The sequence below is a fragment of the Somniosus microcephalus genome, chromosome 1 (assembly GCF_052327205.1).
Source record: "Somniosus microcephalus isolate GS21.2 chromosome 1, FLI_Smic_1.0, whole genome shotgun sequence".
Lineage (NCBI taxonomy): Eukaryota > Metazoa > Chordata > Chondrichthyes > Squaliformes > Somniosidae > Somniosus > Somniosus microcephalus.
The window spans coordinates 335,962,174-335,987,008 of NC_140987.1; the positions used below are offsets into that span (position 1 = coordinate 335,962,174).

Genomic DNA, 24,835 nt, shown 5'->3' on the forward strand with positions numbered 1-24,835 from the left:
AAAGCAATGGTTCCACTGTCTGGACTATTCCGGGGGAGCCCTTCAGTACTCGCCTAAGCGAGTCTCCCGTTTCTTTGTAGTGTGCTGCATGCTGCATAACCTGGCTATCCTCAGGACTCAGCCACTGCCAGCAGACATTGGAGCACCACCAGAGGAGGAGGAGGAGGAGGAGGCACAAAGTGCAAGGGCCGTCCGTCAGCGGCTTATTGCAAGTCGGTTCTAGGCCCCCTCTGAGGGAATGGCTTGTGCCATTGAAAGAACATGAATGGAACGGTTCCGCAAACTCTGAGCCGGTCAAGGCAACAAATAGTTCAAACAGCAAACATGCACAATCTGAATAAAGGCGATTATTTATTTAACAAACTCTGTGCCCTTCCCGCATGATAAAGAAATACAGAGAAACCCCCCAAAAAAGTCAGACACATAACTGGCTCTCACAACCTGCAGACAATGAACAAAAGAGTTAACCAAAAATGACCATGATCCTCGGCCTTCACTAAAAAAATTCACCTCATTTTGCCACACTTCCTACTTTATGGCCTGCGAGGGTGAGCTGCTTCGCTTGCGAGATTGGCCCCTTCCCACCCTGCAGCTCCTCCGCAATAGGACCCCAGTGGCTGCAGCAAGGCTGGGGGAAGGCTGCTGAGTGTCAGAAAGTGAGTCGGCAGATGCCCTTGGGGGATGGCCTGGACCAGCTCTGGGCCTGGCGGGCCTGGCTGCTGACTACTCCAACTCTGCATGGGCGGCAGCAGTCTGTCCTATGGGTGGTGGCAGCTGCAGTGGAGGAGTGACAGTGTTGGCAGCAGCAATGTTGACATCCTGACAGAGCACAAGCACTCCCTGGTCGGACGACACACTGGCACTCCCACGGGGCAGCACTGCAGCATGTGCAGCAATCTGCCGAAGCACAGACTGCTGGCCTGCTGCGGCGCAGCGAGGGCTCCGGCGAATCCTGCCTGATCCAGTGAGGGTGGCAGCAGTCAGTGCTCGTGTGGCCTTAACCTGTGTCTGCATCAGACCAGCCACTGACTGCATGGCACCACTAAGCACTTGCGTGGAAGCCACCTGTGCTGCACCGAAGTCCTGCAGACTCCTTGCCTGTGCTGCCCCGAAGTCCTGGACACTCCTTGCCAGTGACTCTATGGAGTCGGGCAACCTTGCCACTACAGCCATGAGCTCAGTGTGCCTCTGCTCCGCCTGGGCGACAATTTCAGCGAGGAGCCGCACCTCTTCTGCGCTCACTGCAGCAGGACTGGAGGCCAGACTCTCCCTCCGGGGAGAAGGCCGCCGAGCTTCCCTACCGCCGCCCCCCCTCGGTTGAGGGTGGCACTGATGGTCCGGCTTCCTCTTCCTGCTCGCCTTCAGAATCACTCACAGTGGCAGCTTGAGGCCCGCCTCCTCACCTGGCGAATCAGCTTCTGAAAGCAGGGAGGTACAAGAGTTGCTTTAGCGTGAGGACAGGGTGGCAACGAGGGAGGCATGATTGCTGCAATGCACTGCATTTGTTCGATAGTGGCAAAGGATGCTGGTGTGAGGCACAAGTGGAAGGAGAGAGGTCAAAAAGGTGATGACCTTTACCATTGCTGTCCAGAACGGGGTTGGCATCTCCAGTGGTGACGGGGCCAATCATCCGGCCTGCCATAATCCGCTCCACTCGCTGCTCCAGGTCGCTGAGGTCTTTAAGGTCAGGACGGCCTCCCCCGGTCCATTGCTGCTGCCACCTATTGTGCGCCAGCTTGCCCTGCAAGAGAAAGGACGGGCTCTGAGTACAGTGTGAAGCCCTGATGTTGGCTGCACTGCCTCCCATGGTGGAATAGCCCTTACAGTGTGAAGCCCTGATCTTGGCTGCACTGCCTCCTATGGTGGAATAGCCCTTACAGTGTGAAGCACTGCCTCCCATGGTCAAATAGCCCTTACAGTGTGAAGCCCTGATCTTGGCTGCACTGCCTCCCAGGGTCGAATAGCCCTTACAGTGTGAAGCCCTGATCTTGGCTGCACTGCCTCCCATTGTGGAATAGCCCTTACAGTGTGAAGCTCTGATCTTGGCTGCACTGCCTCCCATGGCCGAATAGCCCTTACAGTGTGTAAAGTGGTGAATGTGCATGTGAGTTTCATAAAAGGCCCATAGGTGTTGGATGAGGGCTGGGCATTGGGGCTTTCAGGACCCTCTGGCCATAAAGTGAGGTGCACATGCAGGGATGAAGAGGATACTGGAAAGGGTACTCACCCTAACAACCCGAGTGAGGTCGTTGAACTTCTTCCTGCATTGCACAGGGGTCCTAGGTACCATGCTGCTGGAGGTCACTCTGTGTGCCACCTCCCTCCAATCTTTTCGATATTCGTTGGGCAGCGGCCTCCTGCCACTGTCCGGAAACAGGATAGATCGCCTGCACTCCACTGCGCCAACCAGAACCTGCAGGGCCCCCTCACTGAACCGCTGCGCTCGCTCCATGGCCCTCTCCATGGTCCTAGGCATTAGAATGTGGCAGCAGGTCTGTCCAGGCCGAGAATCAGGGCTCCAATGTGCAGGGCGTGGCTGCAGTCCAAATCGACACTCCCCCTTTAAGAGCTGACCGGTGACAGCGTGTCTACCTGCAATCGTTAACTGGCCGCACCTGCGCTGCGCCCGCCCTCGGTGGTAGCGCCTCGCTTCTCCGGCTTAGTGCCTCAGGACAGTTGTGCAGTGCCTGCTTTAGCGCTCCAAGCACCTCTTGGGGGCGAAGCAGGTCAATTTCGCTGAAGGTGGCGATAATTTGCGCCGGGCGCTAAATTTAGCGCCCACTCGACTATAACGCCCCAAACGTGGCGATACTGAATTTCCAGGCCTAAAGCTTTGTTTAAACAGTGAGCACTGAAGAGATTCCCTGGAGAGCTGATTTGAAGGAGTTCCTGACAGTGCTTCATCGACTGCCTTACAAAGCATTGTTAAAACTCCCTGGCCTAGAAATTGAGTGGGGTCAGCGCCCATTTAGAGGCGCTAGAGGGCCTAGCGCCGCAGTTATAGCCGCTTCTGAAATTGACTAGGGCCCTACCATTGGCGTTACACCGGTTGCGCTGCGCCGGCACCGATGACGTCATCGGTGTGCGCAGCGTCCCGGTTGCCATGGTAACGCGCCCGAACGCCGAAATTCAGTTGCGGCCGCCTTGCCCGTGGCAGCCGCAACCAACGATTTTTCAGAAGTGCCTTCCTGGTCCTAGCGCCGGCGCATTAAGGTGGCGCGGCGGCCGGCCGCTTTCCCGGCGGCCGCCTGCCCGCACCTCCCTCCCCGGACTCCTCCACCACCCCCCCGCGGCACAGATGTGTGTGGGCCGAGAGCCCGGCACTTCTCCGAGGTGCCGGGCTCATTTTTTCCCCGAATCCAACGGCCAGCGGGCGGCTGCAGGCAGCTCCTCCTTAACAGAAGGAGGAGGCCTGCAGTACCCCAGCCTGCCGCACCGCATCGGGTGCCGCAGCGGGGGATTAGCGCCGCAATCCTGCAGTCAGCGCCCATTGGGAGGCGCTGACACCCTCCAGTAGCGCCCGCAGCCGTCTGGGCGCGGCGCTACTGAATATTTGGCGCGCGCAGCGGGACTTAGCGCCGGCGCAAAATTTCCGGCGCTAAAGCCCTGGCGCGGGCCCAACTCAATTTCTAGGCCCCTGGGTGAGTCACTGTATCTCCCAATAAATTCAGCTCCTTCAGATTGCTAAACATGGGACCTGCTCCCAGACAGTTTCCCCAATTCAGTTCCCAGCTCTGTCGGCTAAACACAATACTGTATTCAATTTGGCCACATCATCCGCATGCCCGATACGAGATTCCCGAAACAAGTGCTCTACTTGGAGCTCTGACATGGCAAGTGAGCCTCAGGTGGGCAGAGGAAATGCTTCAAGGACACCCACAAAGCCTCCTTGAAAAAATGCAACAACCCCACCGACACCTGGGAATCCCTGGCCCAGGACCGCACAAAGTGGAGGAGAAACATCCGGGAAGGCGCCGAACACCGAGTCCCTTCGCCGGGAGCAAGCGGAAGCCAAGCACAAACAGCAGAAGGAGCGCACGTCCACCCAAGCACCCCACCCACCCGCCCCTTCAACCACCGTCTGCCCCACCTGTGACAGAGACTGTAGGTCCCGCATTGGACTCATCAGTCACCTGAGAACTCATTTTTAGTGTGGAAGCAAGTCATCCTCGGTTCCGAGGGACTGCCTAAGAAGGAGATTCAATGTTTAGGAGTTCTAGTGGTGAATCTCTTCCTTGAATTACAAGTAAATAAAAAATGCTCAATGCAGGTTTCACTGTATAAACATTGTTAAAGAAAACCTGCAGTGTTAGAAACCAGGGGGCTGTTAACTAATGAAAGGGTCCCTGTTGTGATGTTATTTTGTAACAGACGTATGATGTAAATAGTACCTCTATCTAAATCAAACAGCTTTTCACTCATTAAACAGGACATTCGCCCAATTGACCTTCCCAAGAGGAAGCTACTGGTACAGCTGTGCAGGTTCTAGGTGCAGCTATCTGTAGCAATGTACTTACTCCCAGTATTGCTCACTTGGACCCTGGTGAGGAACGTAGATTTCCGATCCATTTGTGCAAGTTTCATTGTTTGCCTGCAGCCATGTTGTATTAACTATTTCAAAACATCCGTCATCCAGAGTGAGATTGCAGAGTGGATCTGGAAAATGGGGAATGTGTTTTAAGATATACATTTAATTGGGAACGATGCTGTCATTTCTAGTCATATAATCAGGGCCACTGTTTCACTCTGACTGAATCAGTCTAATCCATTTTATTACACGGGTGAGGCTGTGGATGGGTCAGAACACAGAGGCACAGTCTGCACACTCCACTCACAGCACAGTCCAGCTCTGGTGCTCACTCTGCTTGTAATGGTAGATTTTATTCGACAGATTCTGTAATGTTACTAATCACTAAACCAAATGAAGGCATTAAAGTGTAAACAGTTCCTTCAATGAGTCATGATTATCACTCGGGATATGAAAGAAGACTTCAGGGATTATAAAAGTTTCTGCTTAAATTTCAGATTTAATGCACTTTTACTCACTACTAATAAAACCTTTACAGAGAGACTGCTGATGAACCTATGGGGCAGATGACTCATTGGTATCACCTGACCCTCTGGTAACACATGATCCTACGACCTCCCTTTTTGACATCCTTGTGGATCATGGGTAAAAATGTCAATTTCTTCCCATAACTTCCTTTATATTCCATGGGGGTTAAATTGGATAGCCCCCGAACATGGGCACGGGGATCGCGATGCACGATTAACCCGCGCCCATTCAGTGTATTGCAGGCAGCACGCCAACTTCTAGTATTCCCCTAATTGATATTTTCTCTTCAATCACATTCTACCAGAAACACATTCTACCCAACTATGTCCCAGCAAGAAAGTTCCTCATTCACCTTCCTATATCTCCCTTAAAATTGCATTCTTCACATGTTAAACACGTGAAAAGTCAAAAAACAATCACCAACTTACCCAAAAACTTGCTTACAACCATTTCCTGCCTCCACAAACAGCAGAACCCAGAAGAACAGACCTCTGCATATCTTGGGTCCACTGAGGCAATATTCACAATCCATCCTCCCAGTTCAGCAAATGTTGACCGCCATCATTCCCTCTACCTTCTCTCCCTACCTATTTCTCCCTCCATCTCCTTTCACTCTTGCCTGCACCCTTCTGTCCACTCCCCAAACTGTTCTGTCGGCCTGCTCCCATCGCACTCCACTTCTCTTCCCCCCTCCATTCCTCTCCCCTACCCTCTCCTCCCATCCATTTACTCATTCACTCTCACCTCTCTCCTCCTGCAGCTCCACTCGCCCATCTCCCCCTTTCCTAACCCCTCTTTATCTCACCAATCCTCAGCCACTCTCTGCTCTCCCCCTCTTTCCATTGCTTCTCATCGCCATTCTCCCTCTCCCTTCCTATCTGTCCTATCTCTTCTATTCTGTCCACCTCTATGAAATCCGTGAATCTTAAGGTATGGTGTTCTTCAATAAATAGACGGAGACTGCAGATCAACAATCAACAGGTGTTTACTGGATGAGGGTAGTCTAAAAACTAACAGTACAGATGCCTGCTCAGGGCTTAAATACAGGTGTGGTCACTGCCGGTACTACAGTATACAGGAGCTGTAAAAGTAGTTCTCTCTTAAAGGTACATACACTACAATTCCTCCCCTTTTAGATTAACAGTACCATAACTGTAAAGTCTGTGGGTTGTGCAGTTAATTACGACACAGACTTCAGGAGTAACATACAACAGGACTTTACTATTCGAAGGTCAGGGCGAATCTGCCCAATAAGTCATGCCACAGCACTTATATACCGGTGTGGTCACCGTCGGTATTACCGTATACAGAAGCCAAACAAGTAGTGCCACACCTAAAATAGTTCTCTTAAAGGTGAACGGTTACATACATAGTCTCTTAAAGGTAGACGGTTACATACACTACAATCCTCCCTTTTTAGCTTACAACATACGTATTTCCCATTAAACATACATTATAACATATATAAAACTTTATGCAAGACAGTTCACAGATTCAGTCTCTCTGGAGGTTTCCGCACTCTGTCCGGATAACGCCTCAGTGGTGTCGTCATTCCTGGCGGGGTAGTAGGTGCTTCTGACAAAGTCGATTCGGCTTGAAAGACAGTGTCAGGTTCCTCTGATTCCAGTATTACCAGATCGGAGGTAGGTGTTCTGGGTATCTCGGTTTCAACAGTAACCGGGTAAGGTGGTGAAGTAGGTTGGCCAGTTGTGGCTGACCCTATGATCTGGTCAACATGGCGCCTTATTATACTGTCCCCAAGATCCACCGTATACATCAACGGCCCTAGCCTTTTTCCAATAGTTCCAGGCTGCCATTTCTCGGTACGGTAGTCCCGGGCCAAAACTTGTTGACCTATCTGAAAAGATCTAGTGGCCCTTTCATTCATGCCCTGGAATTGCCGGTTCTCTACGTCCCTTCTGACGTTTGGCTTGTGCAAATCCAGCCGGCATCTTAGTCGTCTATTAAAAAACATCATGGCGGGAGTTTGATTTGTGACCGCATGTGTTGCATTCCTGTACGCCAACAAGAAGCGATCCACCTTATGTTGTAAATTAATGTCTTCATTACCCATGGCCTTGATGGCCTTCTTGAAGGTCTGGACAAACCTTTCAGCCAATCCATTGGAGGCGGGATGGTATGGGGCTGACGTGTAGTGCTTAACCCCATTGCTCTTTAAGAATTTCTTGAATTCTTCGGACACAAATTGCGGTCCATTATCAGAACAGATCTGTTCCGGCAGGCCATTCCTAGCAAACATAGTCCTTAACACTGTGATGGTTTTTTCCGTGGTGGTGGTGGTCATCTTTATTACCTCCGGCCACTTGGAGTGTGCATCCACCGCTATTAGGAACATTGAGTCCATAAATGGACCAGCAAAGTCGATGTGTACCCTTTGCCAAGGAGATGAGGGCCACTCCCATGGATGCAGCGGAGCCTGTGGTGGCGCGTTCTGAACCTTCTGACATCCTAGGCAGTTCTTAGTGATTTCTTCGATGTCTACATCGATGCCTGGCCACCATACAAACGCTCTTGCTAGGTTCTTCATCTTCACTCCACCCAGATGTCCCTCGTGCAGCTCCTTTAACACCTTCTTTTGAAGTTTGGGTGGAATCACCACTCTAGATCCACACATCAGGGTTCCTCTACACACTGACAGCTGTTCTTTCCTCTGTGAAAATGCTTGCAGTGTTGGTTCGCCCTGTGCTGGCCATCCCTCCACCGTTAAATCATAGACTCGTGAAAGAGTCGGGTCATTTCTTGTTTCGTTTTCGATCATCGAATTTGTTATTGGTAGACACTCCACTATGGATGAGTGGAACATCTCTACTGGGTCCAATGTAGTCGCTTCTTCTACTATCGGCAATGGCAAGCGCGATAACCCATCAGCATTTCCATGCTGTTTGGACCTTTTGTATTCGATGTCATATTGGTGTGCCCCAAGTAACACGGACCACCTTTGTAACCTTTGTGCTGTCATGGTGGAAACGGCCTTGTTTGGGTTGAATATGGACACCAACGGTGGTCTGTCAGTAATGTGAACTTCTTACCTTGCAGGTAATGATTGAATTTCTTCACGCCCCACACAAGGCTGAGGGCCTCCCTATCTATTTGAGCATAATTTCGCTCCGCGGAGGTCAATGATCGGGACGCGAATGCCACTGGCCTTTCCGAGCCATTTGATAACTTGTGTGAAAGTACTGCTCCAATTCCATAAGGGGAAGCATCACAAGCTAGACGAAGGGGTAACGTTGGGTTGAAATGAGCCAACACTTCTTCAGAGGTAATCAACTCCTTGCTTCTGCGAAAAGCCTTTTTACATTCCTCACTCCACTTCCGTGGTATTTCTTTCCGCAACAGAGCATTCAGCGGATGCAGCACCGTGGATAGATTTGGCAGAAACTTGTGATAATAATTAATCAACCCCAAGAATGATCTTAACTGTGATACGTTTTCTGGAGCGGGGGACTTCACGACAGCTTCTATCTTGTCAGGTGACTTGTGCAGCCCCTCTCGGTCAATGACATGGCCGCAGTACGAGATCCGTTTTTGGAAAAACTCACACTTCTTGCGATTAACTCGAAGGCCATATTCCTTCAACCTGGTGAACACCAGTTTCAAATTTGTGAGGTGTTCTTCCTCGTCTTCTCCCGTAATTAGGATATCGTCTAAGTAGCACTGCGTGCTTGGAATTCCTTGTAATACCTGCTCCATGGCCCTCTGCCAAATTGCTGGAGCCGAAGCTACCCCAAAAACCAGTCTATTATAACTATACAATCCTCTGTGTGTGTTGATGGTGAGGTACTGGCATGACTCTTCCTCGACTTCCATTTGTAAGTATGCCTGAGCCAGGTCTATCTTGGTGAAGTGTTTCCCTCCAGCCAACGAAGCAAAGATATCTTCAATCCGCGGAAGCGGGTATTGTACCGTGTGAAGCACCGGATTCACTGTGATCTTGAAGTCTCCGCAGATGCGGACCTTCCCCGGTCCCCCTGGCTTATTACTTGGTGAAGACTTCATGACGGGAACAATGGGCGCGGCCCACTCACTCCAGTCCACTTTTGACAGTACCCCTGATCATTCAAGTTCTTCCAGTTCTGCCTCCACAGCTGGTCGTATCGCATAAGGTACCGATCTGGCTTTGAAAAATTTTGGGCTTGCATGTTCTGCAATCTTAACCTTTGCTTTAATTCCTCGCAGTGTTCCCAGTCCTTGCTGGAATACCTCTTTAGCTTCGTCCAATATTCTGGACAACCGTTCAGGTTTGACATCTTCCTTTCCGGAATCCACCGTCATGGTGTTTAGTGAATGCCAGTCTATCTTTATTTTCCGGATCCACTCCCGTCCCAGAAGTGGTGGACCTCCCTCAGGCAACACATACAGGTCCATCCTTTGGTAATCTTTATCCTTGTATCTCACCTTGACTTCTATCTTTCCGATGGGGAATACTTTGTGCCCCGTGTATGTCTGTAGTACTAGTTCCGTATCCCGTAGTGGAATATGCTTGAATAACTTTTTATAGTCATGCTTATTCATGACCGTCAGCGCCGATCCGGTGTCCACTTCCATTTTCACTTGGACTTTTGCAATCTGTAGTGTGATCCAGATAGTTTGTCGGTCAGTTTCATTACTCACATTGTGAACTCTCAAACTATCCAGTCCTTTGCAGTTGGAGTGTGAGTCCGACTTCTGTTCCTCCGGACTCTTCCTAGTCACCTCATGTACCTTTCTGTACCACTTTTGTGATGACTCATTATTGTTGGTCTTCTTCCCTGACCGGCATACCTTAGCTATGTGACCAAGCTTGCCACATTTCCTACATTCTTGGTTTTTAAACCAGCATTGGTTCTGGTCGTGTGTTGTCTTTCCACAACGATAGCATTTCGTTGTACCCGAAGTAATTTGTTGTACCCTGAGTGCCGCTGCCTTTAGCTGCATTTCCGCAGTTCCTTTCACTGCGGCTTCGCTTGATGCTGCGATAAGGACAGCCTTATCAAGTGGAAGATCGTTCTCTTCAAGCAGTCGTTTTTGTGTTTCTTCCTTCAACATTCCGCACACGAATTTGTCTCTCTGTGCCTCTTCCAGGTTGTCCCTAAACTGACAGTCTTTCGCTAGCCTCCGCAGTTCAACCAAGTATTCCGCGTTGCTTTCGTCTTTCCGTTGCGTTCTCGCATAGAATTTGAATCGTTCAGCCAACATCAATGGTGTAGGGTTCAAGTGGTCCTTCAGGACAGCCACAATATCATCGAAAGTCTGATCCGCCGGTTTAGCTGGTGCTAGTAGATGCTTCAAGAGCCCTTATGTCTTTGCGCCCATCGAGTTCAGCAAGGTTATAGCTTTGTCATCTTCTTCTATTTTATTGGCCTCACAATAGATCTCAATGCGTTCCACGTACGTGGCCCAGTCTTCTACTTCGGAATTAAAATCGTTGATGTTACCACGCTTAGGCATCTTCCTCTCTTTGGGAACAACACAAGTATTTCTTTAAATTATTATTTCTATTTTTTTTCTAAGATGGCGGTTTTCCCGCGAAAATGGCGGTTTCCCGCTCTTATCTTCTCTCCCCGCCCACTTCAATGGCGGTTTCCCGCTTCTGTCTTCTTCCCCGCCTAATGGCGGCTTCCCGCGTTTCTTCCCTGGCGGGAGGGGTACACTTTCCCCACGGGCGACGGCCGCTGGCTTTCAGGTTCACAGCCTGCGCGTCGGCTTCAAGGCTTTCCCTTTTTTTTTTTTATTTTATGGCAGGGCGACCGGCTCTGGGTACCCCGTTGACGGCGAACAGGTTCAGCCGCTGGGCTGGCTCTCGCACAGTTCCCCTTGCTCGGCTCTGTCTCTCTCCCGCTCGCTCGGCTCTACCGGCGCTGGGTACGCCCCGTTGACGGAGGACAGTTCAGCCACTGGATTGGCTCTCGCACAGTTCCCCTTGCTCGGCTCTGCCTCTCTCCCGCTCGCTCGGCTCTACCGACGCTGGTTACACCCCGTTGACGGAGGACAGTTCAGCCGCTGGACTGGCTCTCGCGCAGTCTCTCTTGGTCGGCTCTGCCTCTCCCGCTCGCTCGGACCCCAATCGCGCCTCCCAGCCCTCTCGCAGTCCGGTGCTTCGCTCCCCGGCTGCGGCTGAGTTTCTCTCTTCCCGCGCCTACGCTCCCGGTCGCAGCGCTTCGTGGCTTCGGTCACTGCTCGGCTTTTCCGCCGGTCGCGGTCTCTCACGACGCCATTGGGCCCGACTTTTTGTCCGGCTCCTTTTCCCCCTCGACCGTGGTCGAGTGCCCAGCCCTTATCCTCCGGCTATTCTTTTCACTTTCCCTTACTCACAGTCACCGTGGCAGAAGGGACAGTCAGTGCCTGTTGCTGATGGAAGTTTTTGTCGCTAAAGTCTTTCTCCTTTCTATTGCTGCAGCCTTGAGTTTTCTCCCAGCCGAATGACGAGGGCGGTTGCCTCTTTTCGACGCTCTTTCGTTGCTTTGAAATTATTGTTGCCGCAGGGTACGATCGGACTCGTCGCCACTGTAAAGTCTGTGGGTTGTGCAGTTAATTACGACACAGACTTCAGGAGTAACATACAACAGGACTTTACTATTCGAAGGTCAGGGCGAATCTGCCCAATAAGTCATGCCACAGCACTTATATACCGGTGTGGTCACCGTCGGTATTACCGTATACAGAAGCCAAACAAGTAGTGCCACACCTAAAATAGTTCTCTTAAAGGTGAACGGTTACATACATAGTCTCTTAAAGGTAGACGGTTACATACACTACAATAACGTTAACACTTTTAACATGCACATTAACTGAAATAGTCCATTTATAGATTCAGTCTTTGGGGCGGCTTCCTGATCCTTTCTGGATAGCGCTTTTCCTGAGTGTCTTGTTCTTGGTGCAGAGGCGATTCTGGCCCCCTGTCGTCAGTTAGTTCATCAGTTTCCGATGCTACTGTTTCTGGGGTGGATGCTACCGGTATGTTAGGTTCATCACCAGGTACGCGAGACATGGGATTGACTCGTTCCTGTGACGCTAGGATCTGGTCGACATGGCGTCTCACAATGTTCTCCCCGACATCCACTGTGTACATTAGTGGCCCCTGCCGTGTGCATATCGTTCCGGGTTGCCATTTCTCTGTTCGGTAGTTGCAGGCCAAGACTGGTTGTCCTGCATTGAAGCTCCTTGTCGGCTTCTCATTGATGTGCTGGAATTGCGTATTCTCAACATCTCTTCGCACATTTGGTCTGAGCAAATCCAGACGAGATCTCAACCTTCGGTTAAAGAACATCATGGCCGGGGTCTGGTTGGTAAATGCATGTGTCGCATTTCTGTAGGCTAACAGGAAATTGTCCACCTCATGCTGCAGTGGAATGTCATCATCGCACATGGCCCTTACTGCCTTTTTAAAGGATTGTACGAACCTCTCAGCCAATCCATTTGTGGCTGGATGATACGGGGCGGATGTGTAATGCCTTACCCCATTCCTTCTCATAAATTTCCGAAACTCTTCGGACACAAACTGTGGTCCGTTATCAGAGCAAATCTGCTCTGGCAAGCCGTTCCTGGCAAATATGGTCCGTAGGACTGCAATCGTTTTCTCTGTAGTGGTGGAGAACATTTTGATCACCTCAGGCCATTTCGAGTGCGCATCCACTGCTATTAAGAACATTGAGTCCATGAATGGACCAGCAAAATCAATATGCACCCGTTGCCATGGAGAGGAGGGCCACTCCCATGGGTGTAGAGGGGCATGTGGTGGTGCATTTTGGACCTTCTGGCAACCTGAGCAACTCTTTGTTAGGTCCTCGATTTGTTGATCGATTCCCGGCCACCACACATAAGCCCTAGCAAGGCTTTTCATTTTCACCCCTCCCAGATGACCTTCGTGAAGCTCATTGAGCACTCTCTCCCTTAACTTGGGTGGAATTACCACTCGGTTTCCACACATCACTGTCCCCTGGCATACTGACAGCTCTTCTCTTCTGGATGAGAATGCTGGCAACAATGAGTCGCCATGTGTTGGCCATCCCTTCAGCGTCAAATCATATACCCGAGACAGTGTCGGATCATTTCGGGTCTCCTTCTCTATATCCGCGTTAGTTACTGGCAAGCGTTCAATCATCGACGAATAAAATATTTCGACAGGGTCCACTGCTGGTGCTTCCTCCGCAGTAGGCAGTGGCAGGCGTGATAGCCCATCAGTGTTTCCATGCTGTTTCGTGCCCTTATATCCTATTTCATATTGGTTCGCCCCTAGAAAAAGGGACCATCTTTGTAGCCGTTGCGCAGTCATCACCGGAACGCCCTTCTTTGGATTAAAGATGGAGACAAGTAGTTGGTGGTCAGTCAGCAAGATGAACTTCTGCCCGTGCAGATAGTGGTTGAACTTCTTTACTCCCCATACTAGGCGGAGGGCCTCCCTGTCAATCTGGGCGTAGTTGCGCTCGGCTGAGGTTAGTGACCGAGACGTAAAGGCTACCGGCCTCTCCAACCCGTCTGGGAATTTGTGCAACAGCACCGCTCCAATGCCATAGGGTGATGCATCACACGCCAACCGAATTGGTAGTGCTGGGTTGAAATGGGCCAACACCTCTTTTGATGTGATCAATTCTTTGCACTTCTGGGAAGCTCATTTACATTCGTCATTCCACTTCCATGGTACCCCGGTCTGCAGTAGGGTGTTCAGTGGGTGTAATACTGTAGACAAATTTGGTAAGAACTTATGGTAATAGTTCACCAGCCTGAGGAACGACCTCAGTTGTGACACATTTTCCGGTGCTGGAGCCTTGACTACTGCCTCAATCTTTTCAGGGGACTTATGTAACCCCTCTTCATCAATAACGTGGCCACAATACGAGATCTGCTTCTGGGAAAACTCGCATTTGTGGCGATTAGCTCGTAGCCCATATCCCTTCAATCTAGTGAGCACCTGCTCCAGGTTGGCGAGGTAATCACTGTCATTTTCGCCCGTGACTAGGATGTCGTCCAAATAGCACTGGGTCCCTGGAATCCCTTGCAGGACTTGATCCATTGCCCTTTGCCAAATAGCCGGAGCCGATGCTACCCCGAACACCAGCCGGTTGTATTGGTAGAGACCTTTGTGAGTGTTGATCGTGAGGTATTGTTTCGAGGCTTCTTCTACCTCCATTTGCAGGTACGCCTGGGCCAGATCAATCTTAGTGAAGCGTTTTCCTCCAGATAGCGAGGCGAAAATATCTTCAATCCGCGGAAGCGGATATTGTACCGTGTGAAGGACCTGGTTCACTGTCACCTTAAAATCCCCACAGATGCGAACCTTCTTTGGTTCCCCAGGCGTATTACTCAACGACCACTTCATTACAGGAACGATGGGTGTAGCCCACTCGCTCCAGTCCACTTTGGACAGTACTCCTGAATGTTCCAAACCTTCCAGCTCTGCTTCGACGGCTGGTCGGATCGCATAAGGCGTCTGGCCTTAAAAAACTTTGGGCTTGCATTTTCCTCTATTTTAATCATCGCTGTTATGCCTTTTAGTGTTCCGAGTCCCTCCTGGAACACTTCTTGTGCGTCAGTTAGCATTTTTGACAGTCATCCATGTGGTGTATGTAACCTGTTCCACCTTAAGAGAACTTAAGCCTGTTCCACCTTAAGAGATGTACTACTTTCTCTGGCTGCTGTATACGTAATACCGGTGGTGACCACCGGTATATAAGCACTGTGTAGTGATATTGTATTTAGTATAGTCCTGACCTCCAACTAGTAAAGACCTGTTGAAACTTTATTCTTGTAGTCTGTGTCAGTAATTAATCTTAATACAACTGGAACACACAGACTTAACAATCCAGGTGTGACATCGTCATCCTTTTTGGCCTCTACCGTCAGTGCCTGTACGGAATGCCAATCTAATTGTATCTTCCAGATCCATTCATGTCCGAGTCGTGGTGATCCTCCATCTGGCAATACATATAGGTCCATTTTTGGTATTTCCTGGCCGTTGTATATCACGTTCACCCTTATTTTTCCTTTGGGGTAGACGTTTTGCCCCGTGTACGTCTTCAAGACAATCTCTGTAGCTCTCAAGGGTATATGTGAGAATCGCCGCTTGTAGTCCCTTCGGTTTATGACTGTTAGGGCTGATCCTGTGTCCAATTCCATTTTCACTTGGACTCCGTCTATCTTGAGCGTGACCCAGATAATCTGGTGATCCTCCATTTTGATTACATTATGTAGTTTCAGACAACCCAGCTCCTTGCTTCCGGAGTCTGTATCACTTTTCTGTTCGTCTGAACTACTCTCCGTCACCTTATGTACCGTTTTGTACTTCTCCTGTGGAGATTTCTTGCTGCTGGTTTTCTTCCCCGACCTGCAGACTCTTGCTATGTGTCCTGCTTTTCCACACTGTCTGCACACTTGGTCCTTGAACCAACAATCCTTCTGGTCGTGTGTTGTTCTGCCGCAGCGATAACACTTCCCTGCTCCATATGACATTTCATTGGTGCCATATTCTTGCGGTCTCCGTTGTATCTCTGCAGCGCCCTGTGCGGCTGCTTCGTGTGATACTGCCATGCTGAAAGCCTTGTCCAGCGTAAGATCCTTTTCTGATAGAAGCCGTTTCTGGGTTCCTTCACTTTGAAGCCCACACACAAACTTGTCCCTTAACGTATCTGCTAGTCCCATTCCAAACTGGCAGTGTTTCGATAGCTTGCGCAGTTCCGTTAAATACTCAGCATTACTTTCGTCTTTATGCTGGTTCCTTTTGTGAAACTTAAATGTTTCTGCTATCAGCAGCGGTGTGGGGTTTAAGTGGTCCTGTAGGATTTCCACTATGCTTTCGAAATCCTTATCCACTGACTTCTCTGGGGTTATTAGGTTTCGCAGTAAGCCATGCGTTTTTGCACCCATGGACTTCAACAAAACCAGTGCTTTCCTGGCATCTGGCACTTCATTCGCCTTGCAGTACACCTCAATGCGTTCCACATATGTCGCCCAATCTTCGACTTCATTGTCGAACGCTGTGACACTGCCACTCTTCGGCATCCCTGGGTGTGGTTAGACTGGCTAAAATGGCGTCTCCCGCGCTCTCCCTTCTTCTCCGCTGGCTCAAAATGGCGTCTCCCGCACTTCCCTTTCTTCCCACGCTCGCCCTTCTTCTCCGCTGCGGCTTCAAAAATGGCATCACCCGCACTCGCTGCTCAGCCCTTGAGCCCTGGCTGTGCTCTGTGCATTTTCCTGTGCGCCTCTCTCGTTGCCGCCGCTCGGTCCTGAACCCCGGCTCTGCTTTACCCTCTCTCTCTTTTTGTTTTCCGTCGACGCTGCTCGGTATTCAACCCCCGGCTGTGCCCTGTGCGCTTTACCCTCTCTCTTACCCCGTCGACGCTGCTCAGCCTTTTCTGTGCCGTCGGTCGGCTCCAGCCACCGCTGTCCGGGAAGGGTCTACGCTGTACCTGTTGCCAGCCTGTTGCTGGATCGTCGTGGCTGGAGAACCAAGCCCAGCTCTCAACAGCCTCCCCTGCGATGCTCACTCTCTGCCGGATGACTGGGCGGTTGCTTGTGGTCGATGCCCGTGCTTCTGGCCTCGACTTCTTCCACTGTCCTCCAGGAGCAAATCCTTGGGAGGAAATGCAGAGTTGCAGGTAGGTTCGAATCGACCTCGTCGCCACTATTAAATCCGTGAATCTTGAGGTATGGTGTTCTTCAATAAATAGACGGAGACTGCAGATCAACAATCAACAGGTGTTTACTGGATGAGGGTAGTCTAAAAACTAACAGTACAGATGCCTGCTCAGGGCTTATATACAGGTGTGGTCACTGCCGGTACTACAGTATACAGGAGCTGTAAAAGTAGTTCTCTCTTAAAGGTACATACACTACAACCTCCCCTTTATCTTCTGCCTCCATCCTCACCTCACCTCTCTCCCCTCTTCTACTCTCCTCCTCTTTTTCTCCAACCTTTCCTCCTCTTCCCATCACTTCCATCTCACCACCCCAATCCTTATTGTTCTCACTCTCTCACCATTCTCCACCAGAAAGTTAATGTACTACATTAAAAGTAAAAAAGATATGTATGACATCTGTGCATTTGTCCAACTCTCTCCTGCCCTGCAACCCGACTTCACTTACAGGCTACACTTGGTCTTGACTCACCATGAGCAATGCCACAGGGGATAACTCATATATTGAACAAAGACTTTGGGGTAATTTTTACCTTCACTACCTGGGTGGTGATCTGCTGAAGTGGAGAATCCACCTGCTGTAGAACCCTGCCAGATTTCCATCCCATTGATTTTATGGGATGAATATCGACCGGGATCTACACTGGGCAGGTGAACTACTCCACTAGTTTGCTGCCCAGGAGCTCAAGATAATGGACCAGAATTTTCTGTCAAAATAACGGTGAGGTTTATGGCGCTCGCTGTTATTTATGCACAAATGGTACAGCAGCTTCAGGCGAGGGGCAGATATGCAGTTAAATGAGGATAACCAAAATTTGCTGTCCAAGATGATTTTAACTTTGCAAAAATTGAATCTTACCATTGAAATGCATTGAACTGCGTGAAGTTGCTGTATTTGCACAGTAGATACAAAATTGAACATGCCACAGAAAGTCAAGTCTTGTGCATTTAAATCTACGTACCCTTTTAATGACTTGATGAGTGTTAATTACTGCCATTCAAACTCCCTGGCACTGAAAATTAACTAGTACAAGTGTGGAGTCTCATTCCTGCAGGTTTTAAATGTCTTTGGAGATTTTCAAAACATAAAATTTTAAATCTTTATATATTCTTTAAACATTTCCTTTCATTCATTTTTTTTCTCACGCTCTCAATCTAATCATTCTTTTCCTCTCTTTATTTCTCTTTCTGTACCTGATTTGAAATTGAGTTCATGCATTATAACTTAAAATTCCTTCTCAGTCCTTGTGCTGTTTATTTCTCAATCCTTCAATCTGAATGGTTAAGGAGATAAACAGTTGCTTGCCCTGTTCACTCAGGTCCCAGATGCTGTTTCCCTTGCTGCGCCGTTATCAGCTCACACTTTCAGCAACTTGTTAAGCAAAAATGTTTAAAACCTGAGGCCTCATTATGTCTCATCATTCACTGCAACTCACTAAGCCACTTCCAAATGTTGTTAGTTGGTATGATTGAACTAGGATGAGGGTGAGTATGAGAGTTGGCTAGTGCGATGGGGAAGTGATAATGTAGATAGAGAGAGAGGGATGGGTGGAGGTGCAAGGTAAGTTGGTGTGAGTAAGGATGTGCAAGAGTAGGATAGGGAAGGCAGAGCGATGGCGATTTGATGAGTGGCACAGCAAATGAGATTGAGTGCGGTTCTGCAGTAACATTTCATAATCTACTGAGATCATTGAAACATTTGCGCCACTGTAGACTGGCCCTCCTGTGCAATGTGCAACCAGGCTGTGTTGGTCTCCTGGGGAGGGAGTCATGGGAGAGCCTAGGTGTAGCTGTGCACCTCTGTGCAGTGCTTGTCAGTGTTTGCAGCACCTCAATACTGTAGAAAACTGACAGCACAACTGTCAAATCAATTTGCGCAAGGTCCCTTTAAGGAAACTGGCTGATGACGCGTCATCAAATGACATCATCAGACCCGCTTCCTTCAATTGGCTGGGAAGTGCGCTGGGTGAGCGTAACATGCCTAATCAGAGGAAAATCTGCCGGAGGCCAGGATGGAGGCAGGAGCGGGGCCAAGACCCGCCACTGACGTCGCCCGCTCCTGACCCACCGAGGTAGGGGAAATAGCATCCTAACCATGCAAGGGCAAGACTAACTAATGACCTGCTATGGGAAATTATGGCCCAAAATGTTCCTCTAATATTGGAGTGAGATGTTGTCTTCGAGGTAGCATTCCCACCTCTGAGTCAGAAGGTGCAGAATTCCATCCCCACTCCAGACAGTCCTGGTGAGTGGAGACAAGGAGCTCTGGCTCTTCATTCTGGTTGACATCAGTGGGAAACCTGTGCTTTTTTGGTAAGGGTTGCCCATAAAACTCTCCTGTCATATAAATCTCACCACCTTATCGGATGGAATAAAGATGGTTGCTTTTCTGGAAGGAGCAAATATGCTGCGACCTGTCCTACCGTTAATCAGCCTGTGAACGCTTCCACTAATTCACACTGTTCTCCAAGGGAAGTGCATGAAGTTATGAAAGCAACAAGCCCTTAAATTATGACTAGAATTGTCCCAAAATATTTCAATCATCACTGAAGGTCAGACATCACCGACAGCCCCAGTCTGTATAAGGTCAGACATCACCGACAGCCCCAGTCTGTATAAGGTCAGACATCACCCACAGCCACAGTCTGTATAAGGTCAGACATCACCCACAGCCCCAGTCTGTATAATAAGGTCAGACATCACCCACAGCCCCAGTCTGTATAATAAGATCAGACATCACCCACAGCCCTAGTCTGTATAATGAGGTCAGACATCACCCACAGCCCTAGTCTGTATAATGAGGTCAGACATCACCCACAGCCCTAGTCTGTATAATGAGGTCAGACATCACTCACAGTCCTAGTCTGTATAATAAGTTCAGACATCACCCACAGCCCCAGTCTGTATAATAAGGTCAGACATCACCCACAGCCCTAGTCCGTATAATAAGGTCAGACATCACCCACAGCCCTAGTCTGAATAATGTCAGACATCACCCACAGCCCCAGTCTGTATAATGAGGTCAGACATCACCCACAGCCCTAGTCTGTATAATAAGGTCAGACATCACCCACAGTCCCAGTCTGTATAATAAGGTCAGACATCACCCACAGCCCTAGTCTGTAAAATGAGGTCAGACATCACCCACAGCCCTAGTCTGTATAATGAGGTCAGACATCACCCACAGCCCTAGTCTGTATAATAAGGTCAGACATCACCCACAGCCCTAGTCTGTATAATGAGGTCAGACATCACTCACAGTCCTAGTCTGTATAATGAGGTCAGACATCACCCACAGCCCTAGTCTGTATAATGAGGTCAGACATCACTCACAGTCCTAGTCTGTATAATAAGGTCAGACATCACCCACAGCCCTAGTCTGTATAATAAGGTCAGGCATCATCCACAGCCCCAGTCTGTATAATAAGGTCAGGCAGCACCCACAGCCCTAGTCTGTATAATGAGGTCAGACATCACCCACAGTCCCAGTCTGTATAATAAGGTCAGACATCACCCACAGCCCTAGGCTGTATAATAAGGTCAGACATCACCCACAGCCCCAGTCTGTATAATAAGGTCAGGCATCATCAACAGCTCCAGTCTGTATAATAAGGTCAGGCATCACCCACAGCCCCAGTCTGTATAATAAGGTCAGACATCACCCACAGCCCCAGTCTGTATAATAAGGTCAGGCATCATCCACAGCCCCAGTCTGTATAATATGGTCAGGCATCACTCACAGCCCTAGTCTGTATAATGAGGTCAGACATCACCCACAGCCCTAGTCTGTATAAGGTCAGAATCATCCACAGCCCTAGTCTGTATAATAAGGTCAGACATCACCCACAGTCCCAGTCTGTATAATGTCAGACATCACCTGTAGTGTATGTAACTGTTCTACCTTTAAGAGAACTATTGTATGTAACCGTCCACCTTTAAGAGAGCTATTTTAGGTGTGGCAGTACTTTATCTTGGCTGCTGTATACTGTAATACCGACGGTGACCACACCGGTATATAAGTGCTGTGTCAGGATTTATTGGGCAGATTCGCCCTAACCTTCGAATAGTAAAGTCCTGTTAAAGTTACTCTTGTAGTCTGTGTATTAATTCGCCATAATACCCACAGACTTTACAGTGGCGACGAGTTCGATCTTACCCTGTGGCAACAATACTTCCGAAGCAGTTAACGAGCGTCGAGAAGAGGCACCCGCCCTCGTCGTTCTGCTGAGAGAAAACTCGAGTCTGCAGAGCAAGGAAGAAGGAAGAATTCAGACACGAAGCCTTCCATCAGCAACAGGCACTGATTGTCCCTTCTGCCACGGTGGTGAGTGAGCCGATCAGCACGAGAAGCAAGTCGGCCACGGTGACTGTGAGTAAAGGGAAAATAAAAAAATAAACGGAGGATAAGGGCGGTGAACTCGACCACGGTCGGGGGAAAGGAGCCGGACAGAAGTCGGGCCCAGAGGCGCTGAGACTGGGGCAGCGTGGAGCACGGAAGCCGCGGTACAAGCGGGCTGGGAGACGCAACGGCGTCGTGAGACAGCTAGACCGCGACCGGCAAAAAAGGTCGGGCAGCGACCGAGGCCACGAAGCGCTGCGACCGGGATCGTAAGGCGCGGGAAGATATAAAAATAAATAAACCGCGGTGAACTCAGCCGCAGCCGGGGAGGAAAGCACCGGACTGCGAGAGGGCTGGGAGGCGCGATTGGAGTGAAAAAGGCCGGGCAGCGACCGAGGCCACGAAGCGCTGCGACCGGGATAGTAAAGCGCAGGAAACCGCCATTTTGCCAGTAGGCAGGGAAGAAGACAAGCGCGGGAAACCGCCATTTTGGAAAAAAAAAGTTAACGAACAAATTCGTTGTTGTTTCGCAGAAAGATAGTGAGAGATAGTGAAGATGCCTAAGCATGGTAACATCAACAACTTCGATTCCGAGGTGGAAGATTGGGCCACGTACGTAGAACGTATTGAGATATATTGTGAGGCCAATAAAATAGCAGATGATGATAAAGCTCTCACCTTATTAAATGCAATGGGGGCCAAGACATACGGGCTATTGAAGCATCTTCTATCACCAGCTAAACCGGCGGATCAGACTTTCGCTAATATTGTTACTGCCCTGAAGGATCATTTGAACCCCACACCACTGATGTTGGCGGAACGATTCAAATTCTATGCGAGAACACAACGGAAAGAGGAAAGCAACGCGGAATACTTGGTCGAACTGCGTAGACTAGCGAAATACTGCCAGTTTGGGGAAAATCTGACAGAGGCATTGAGAGACAAGTCCGTGTGCGGGTTGTCGAAGGAAGGAACACAAAAGCGCCTGCTCGAAGAGAACGATCTTACACTTGATAGGGCTGTCCTTATTGCAGCATCGCATGAAGCCGCAGTGAGAGGCACAGCGGAAATGCAGCTGAAGGCAGCGGTACTCAGTGTGGATCAAATTACTTCGGGTACATCGAAATGTTATCGTTGTGGGAAGACAACACACGACCAGAACCAATGCTGGTTTAAAAACCAGGAATGTAGAAAATGTGGCAAGCTTGGTCACATAGCTAAGGTATGCCGGTCAGGGAAGAAGACCAACAACAACAAAAAAAAGTCACCGCAGGAAAAGTACAACAAGGTACACAGGTGGCTGAGAAGAGTTCAGATGAACAGAATTCAGATTCAGACCCAAACGGCCAGGAACTGGGTAGTCTGAGAATTCACAATGTGAGTAAAGAAACTGACCTACAAACTATATGGGTCATGCTAAAAATAGCCGGAGTCCGAGTGAAAATGGAATTGGACACAGGATCAGCCCTATCAGTCATAAATCGAAAGGAGTACAACCGGCTATTCTCCCATATACCCTTGAGAGATACTAAGTTTGTATTGCAGACATACACGGGGCATAAAGTATACCCCATGGGAAAGATAAGAGTCAAGGTGAGAGACAGGGGCAAAGAACACCCAGGAATGGATTTATATGTACTACCTGAGGGAGGACCACCACTTCTAGGACGGGAGTGGATCAAGAAAATAAACATGGAATGGCACTACCTAAAAGCAATAACGAGTGAGGACTCGGTGCAGACAATCAGCTCAGACTCTGAAACGGATGACGATAAGACCAGCCCAAGTACGAAAGACAAGTCTAAAATGGACTTGCTGACTAAGGTTGGAAAAACGAAGGTGTGCATAAATGCTTATGCTCCAGAGGAGAACAAAGTTGCAGAACAGAATTCCACTGAACAACAACAACATAGTTTGACAGCGAATTCTGAGTCTGTCCAGGTTACAGACATATACATTACTGAGGAACACCGAGCTCGAACTCAACTCCATTGCAAATTACGACAGCAATTAGAACAATTGAGTTGCCGTCTCGAGCAAGAGATGAAAGCAATGCAAAAGTTCTTGGACACCGAATGGGAGAATCTGGAAAGACAACAGAAGCAGCTGAGGGAGAAAAGGGAGCAGGAGCACACAAACCGTCTGCGCGAGGAGGCCAAACGAATCAAAGCTGATTTGGGTTCTGAAGGTGCGTGCTCTAATCTGGTGGAACATGATGTTCAGCAACTGAAGGCGCTTGTTAGCAGGTTGCAGACAGAAAAGGCTGAGTTGGTCGACATGACTTCCGAGCTCCTACTGAAGTTGGGTGCAGCATCACCGGACGATTCAATTGTGGAAATTCGAATGGTGGAGGCTGCGGATGAGGGCGAAGTAGAAACAGCAAAGGAGCCCCAGGGCAAGGTTATAAACAGCCCTGCAGCTAATGGGAAACGGATGATGGCAGAAGAATTAACAGTCAACCAACTCCTTCATATGCTGAGGGACAAGACTCTAAAATGGAAAAAACTTGAACACGAGCCTCAATCTTCAAAGAAAAGGGGTTCGGAGCTCTCAAAAGTTATTGAAATAGCTGAGGTGGCAACACAGACTGAGAAGACTGCAGCAGAGCAGCCCTTGGATGCCAAAAGTACGCTGACTCGCGTCAATATGGAACAACGGAATGCTGAAACAGCTACTTCAGTAGAAGGATTGAATAGTCCGATCAATCAATCTCCGAATGAAGTTGAAGTATTGAAATCACAAATGAGGTCATTAGTAAAAGACTTGCAGGAAGCCCAGGAAAAGCGGGATGAAGCTGAACGCATGAAGAAGTCTCTTCAGGAAAGATGTCTGGATTTGGAACAAAAGTTGGCTAACGTCCAGCTGGGTAAGGAGGAAATAGAAGACCCTCTCGCTGGTCTAGCTCAGGACGACACCGAATATTACCATGACCTGTTGAGCGACCTGAATATTACGATGACCTGGTCTGCCCAGCTTGTGCTGAAAACTCCCAAAGTGCCGAAACCATGATGAATCACCAAAAGTCTAAGGAACATCGGGAGATGGTGGCGCTACTACGGGAAAAGGAGGATGAGAGGGAGGAACTGTGCATGCAGCTGGCAGCTGACAGTGGAGCCCAGAGAGTCTCCAGGAAGCAGAAAAGGAAAAGACGAAGCAGAAGGCGATGATCATCTGAACCATTATCACCTCTACCAGATCACGCACGTGGTCCCTCCGAACGGAGCCAAATCAGTTGGGAAGTAGAGAAACTTCCCAAGGCAATCTAGCTGTTTGTAAAAGTCAACAATGCTGGTTCAGAAGTGACGGAAGTTCAAGCTGTTAAGTTAGGGAAGGACTATTGGATGAGTCACTCCAGCAACGTGAACCGACTACACCACAAGGAACTGCTACACCACGGAGGCGTTGTCCGGACCGAGTCAAGAAGCACAGGAGACGCCTCCACAGAGACTGAATCTGTGAACTGTATCCCGCAGAGACTATATCTGTGAACTGTTTTTACATGAAGTGAATATATGTTATTTTAATGGGAATAAGTATGTTGTAAGCTAAAAAGGGAGGATTGTAGTGTATGTAACTGTTCTACCTTTAAGAGAACTATTGTATGTAACCGTCCACCTTTAAGAGAAATATTTTAGGTGTGCCACTACTTTATCTTGGCTGCTGTATACTGTAATACCGACGGTGACCAAACCGGTATATAAGTGCTGTGTCAGGATTTATTGGGCAGATTCGCCCTGACCTTCGAATAGTAAAGTCCTGTTAAAGTTACTCTTGTAGTCTGTGTATTAATTCGCCATAATACCTACA

General features: G+C 49.1%; 1 protein-coding gene across 1 annotated transcript in view; it reads right to left on the bottom strand.

Annotated features, from left to right (window-relative positions):
• The window catches only part of LOC147124920 (sodium- and chloride-dependent neutral and basic amino acid transporter B(0+)-like), a 617,991-nt gene that overhangs the window by 170,536 nt on the left and 422,620 nt on the right, over positions 1-24,835 (bottom strand). The window contains exon 18 of the mRNA XM_085988400.1: positions 4,518-4,656. Coding sequence (XP_085844526.1) covers positions 4,518-4,656 — 139 coding nt within the window. The remainder of the gene's footprint in view (positions 1-4,517; positions 4,657-24,835) is intronic.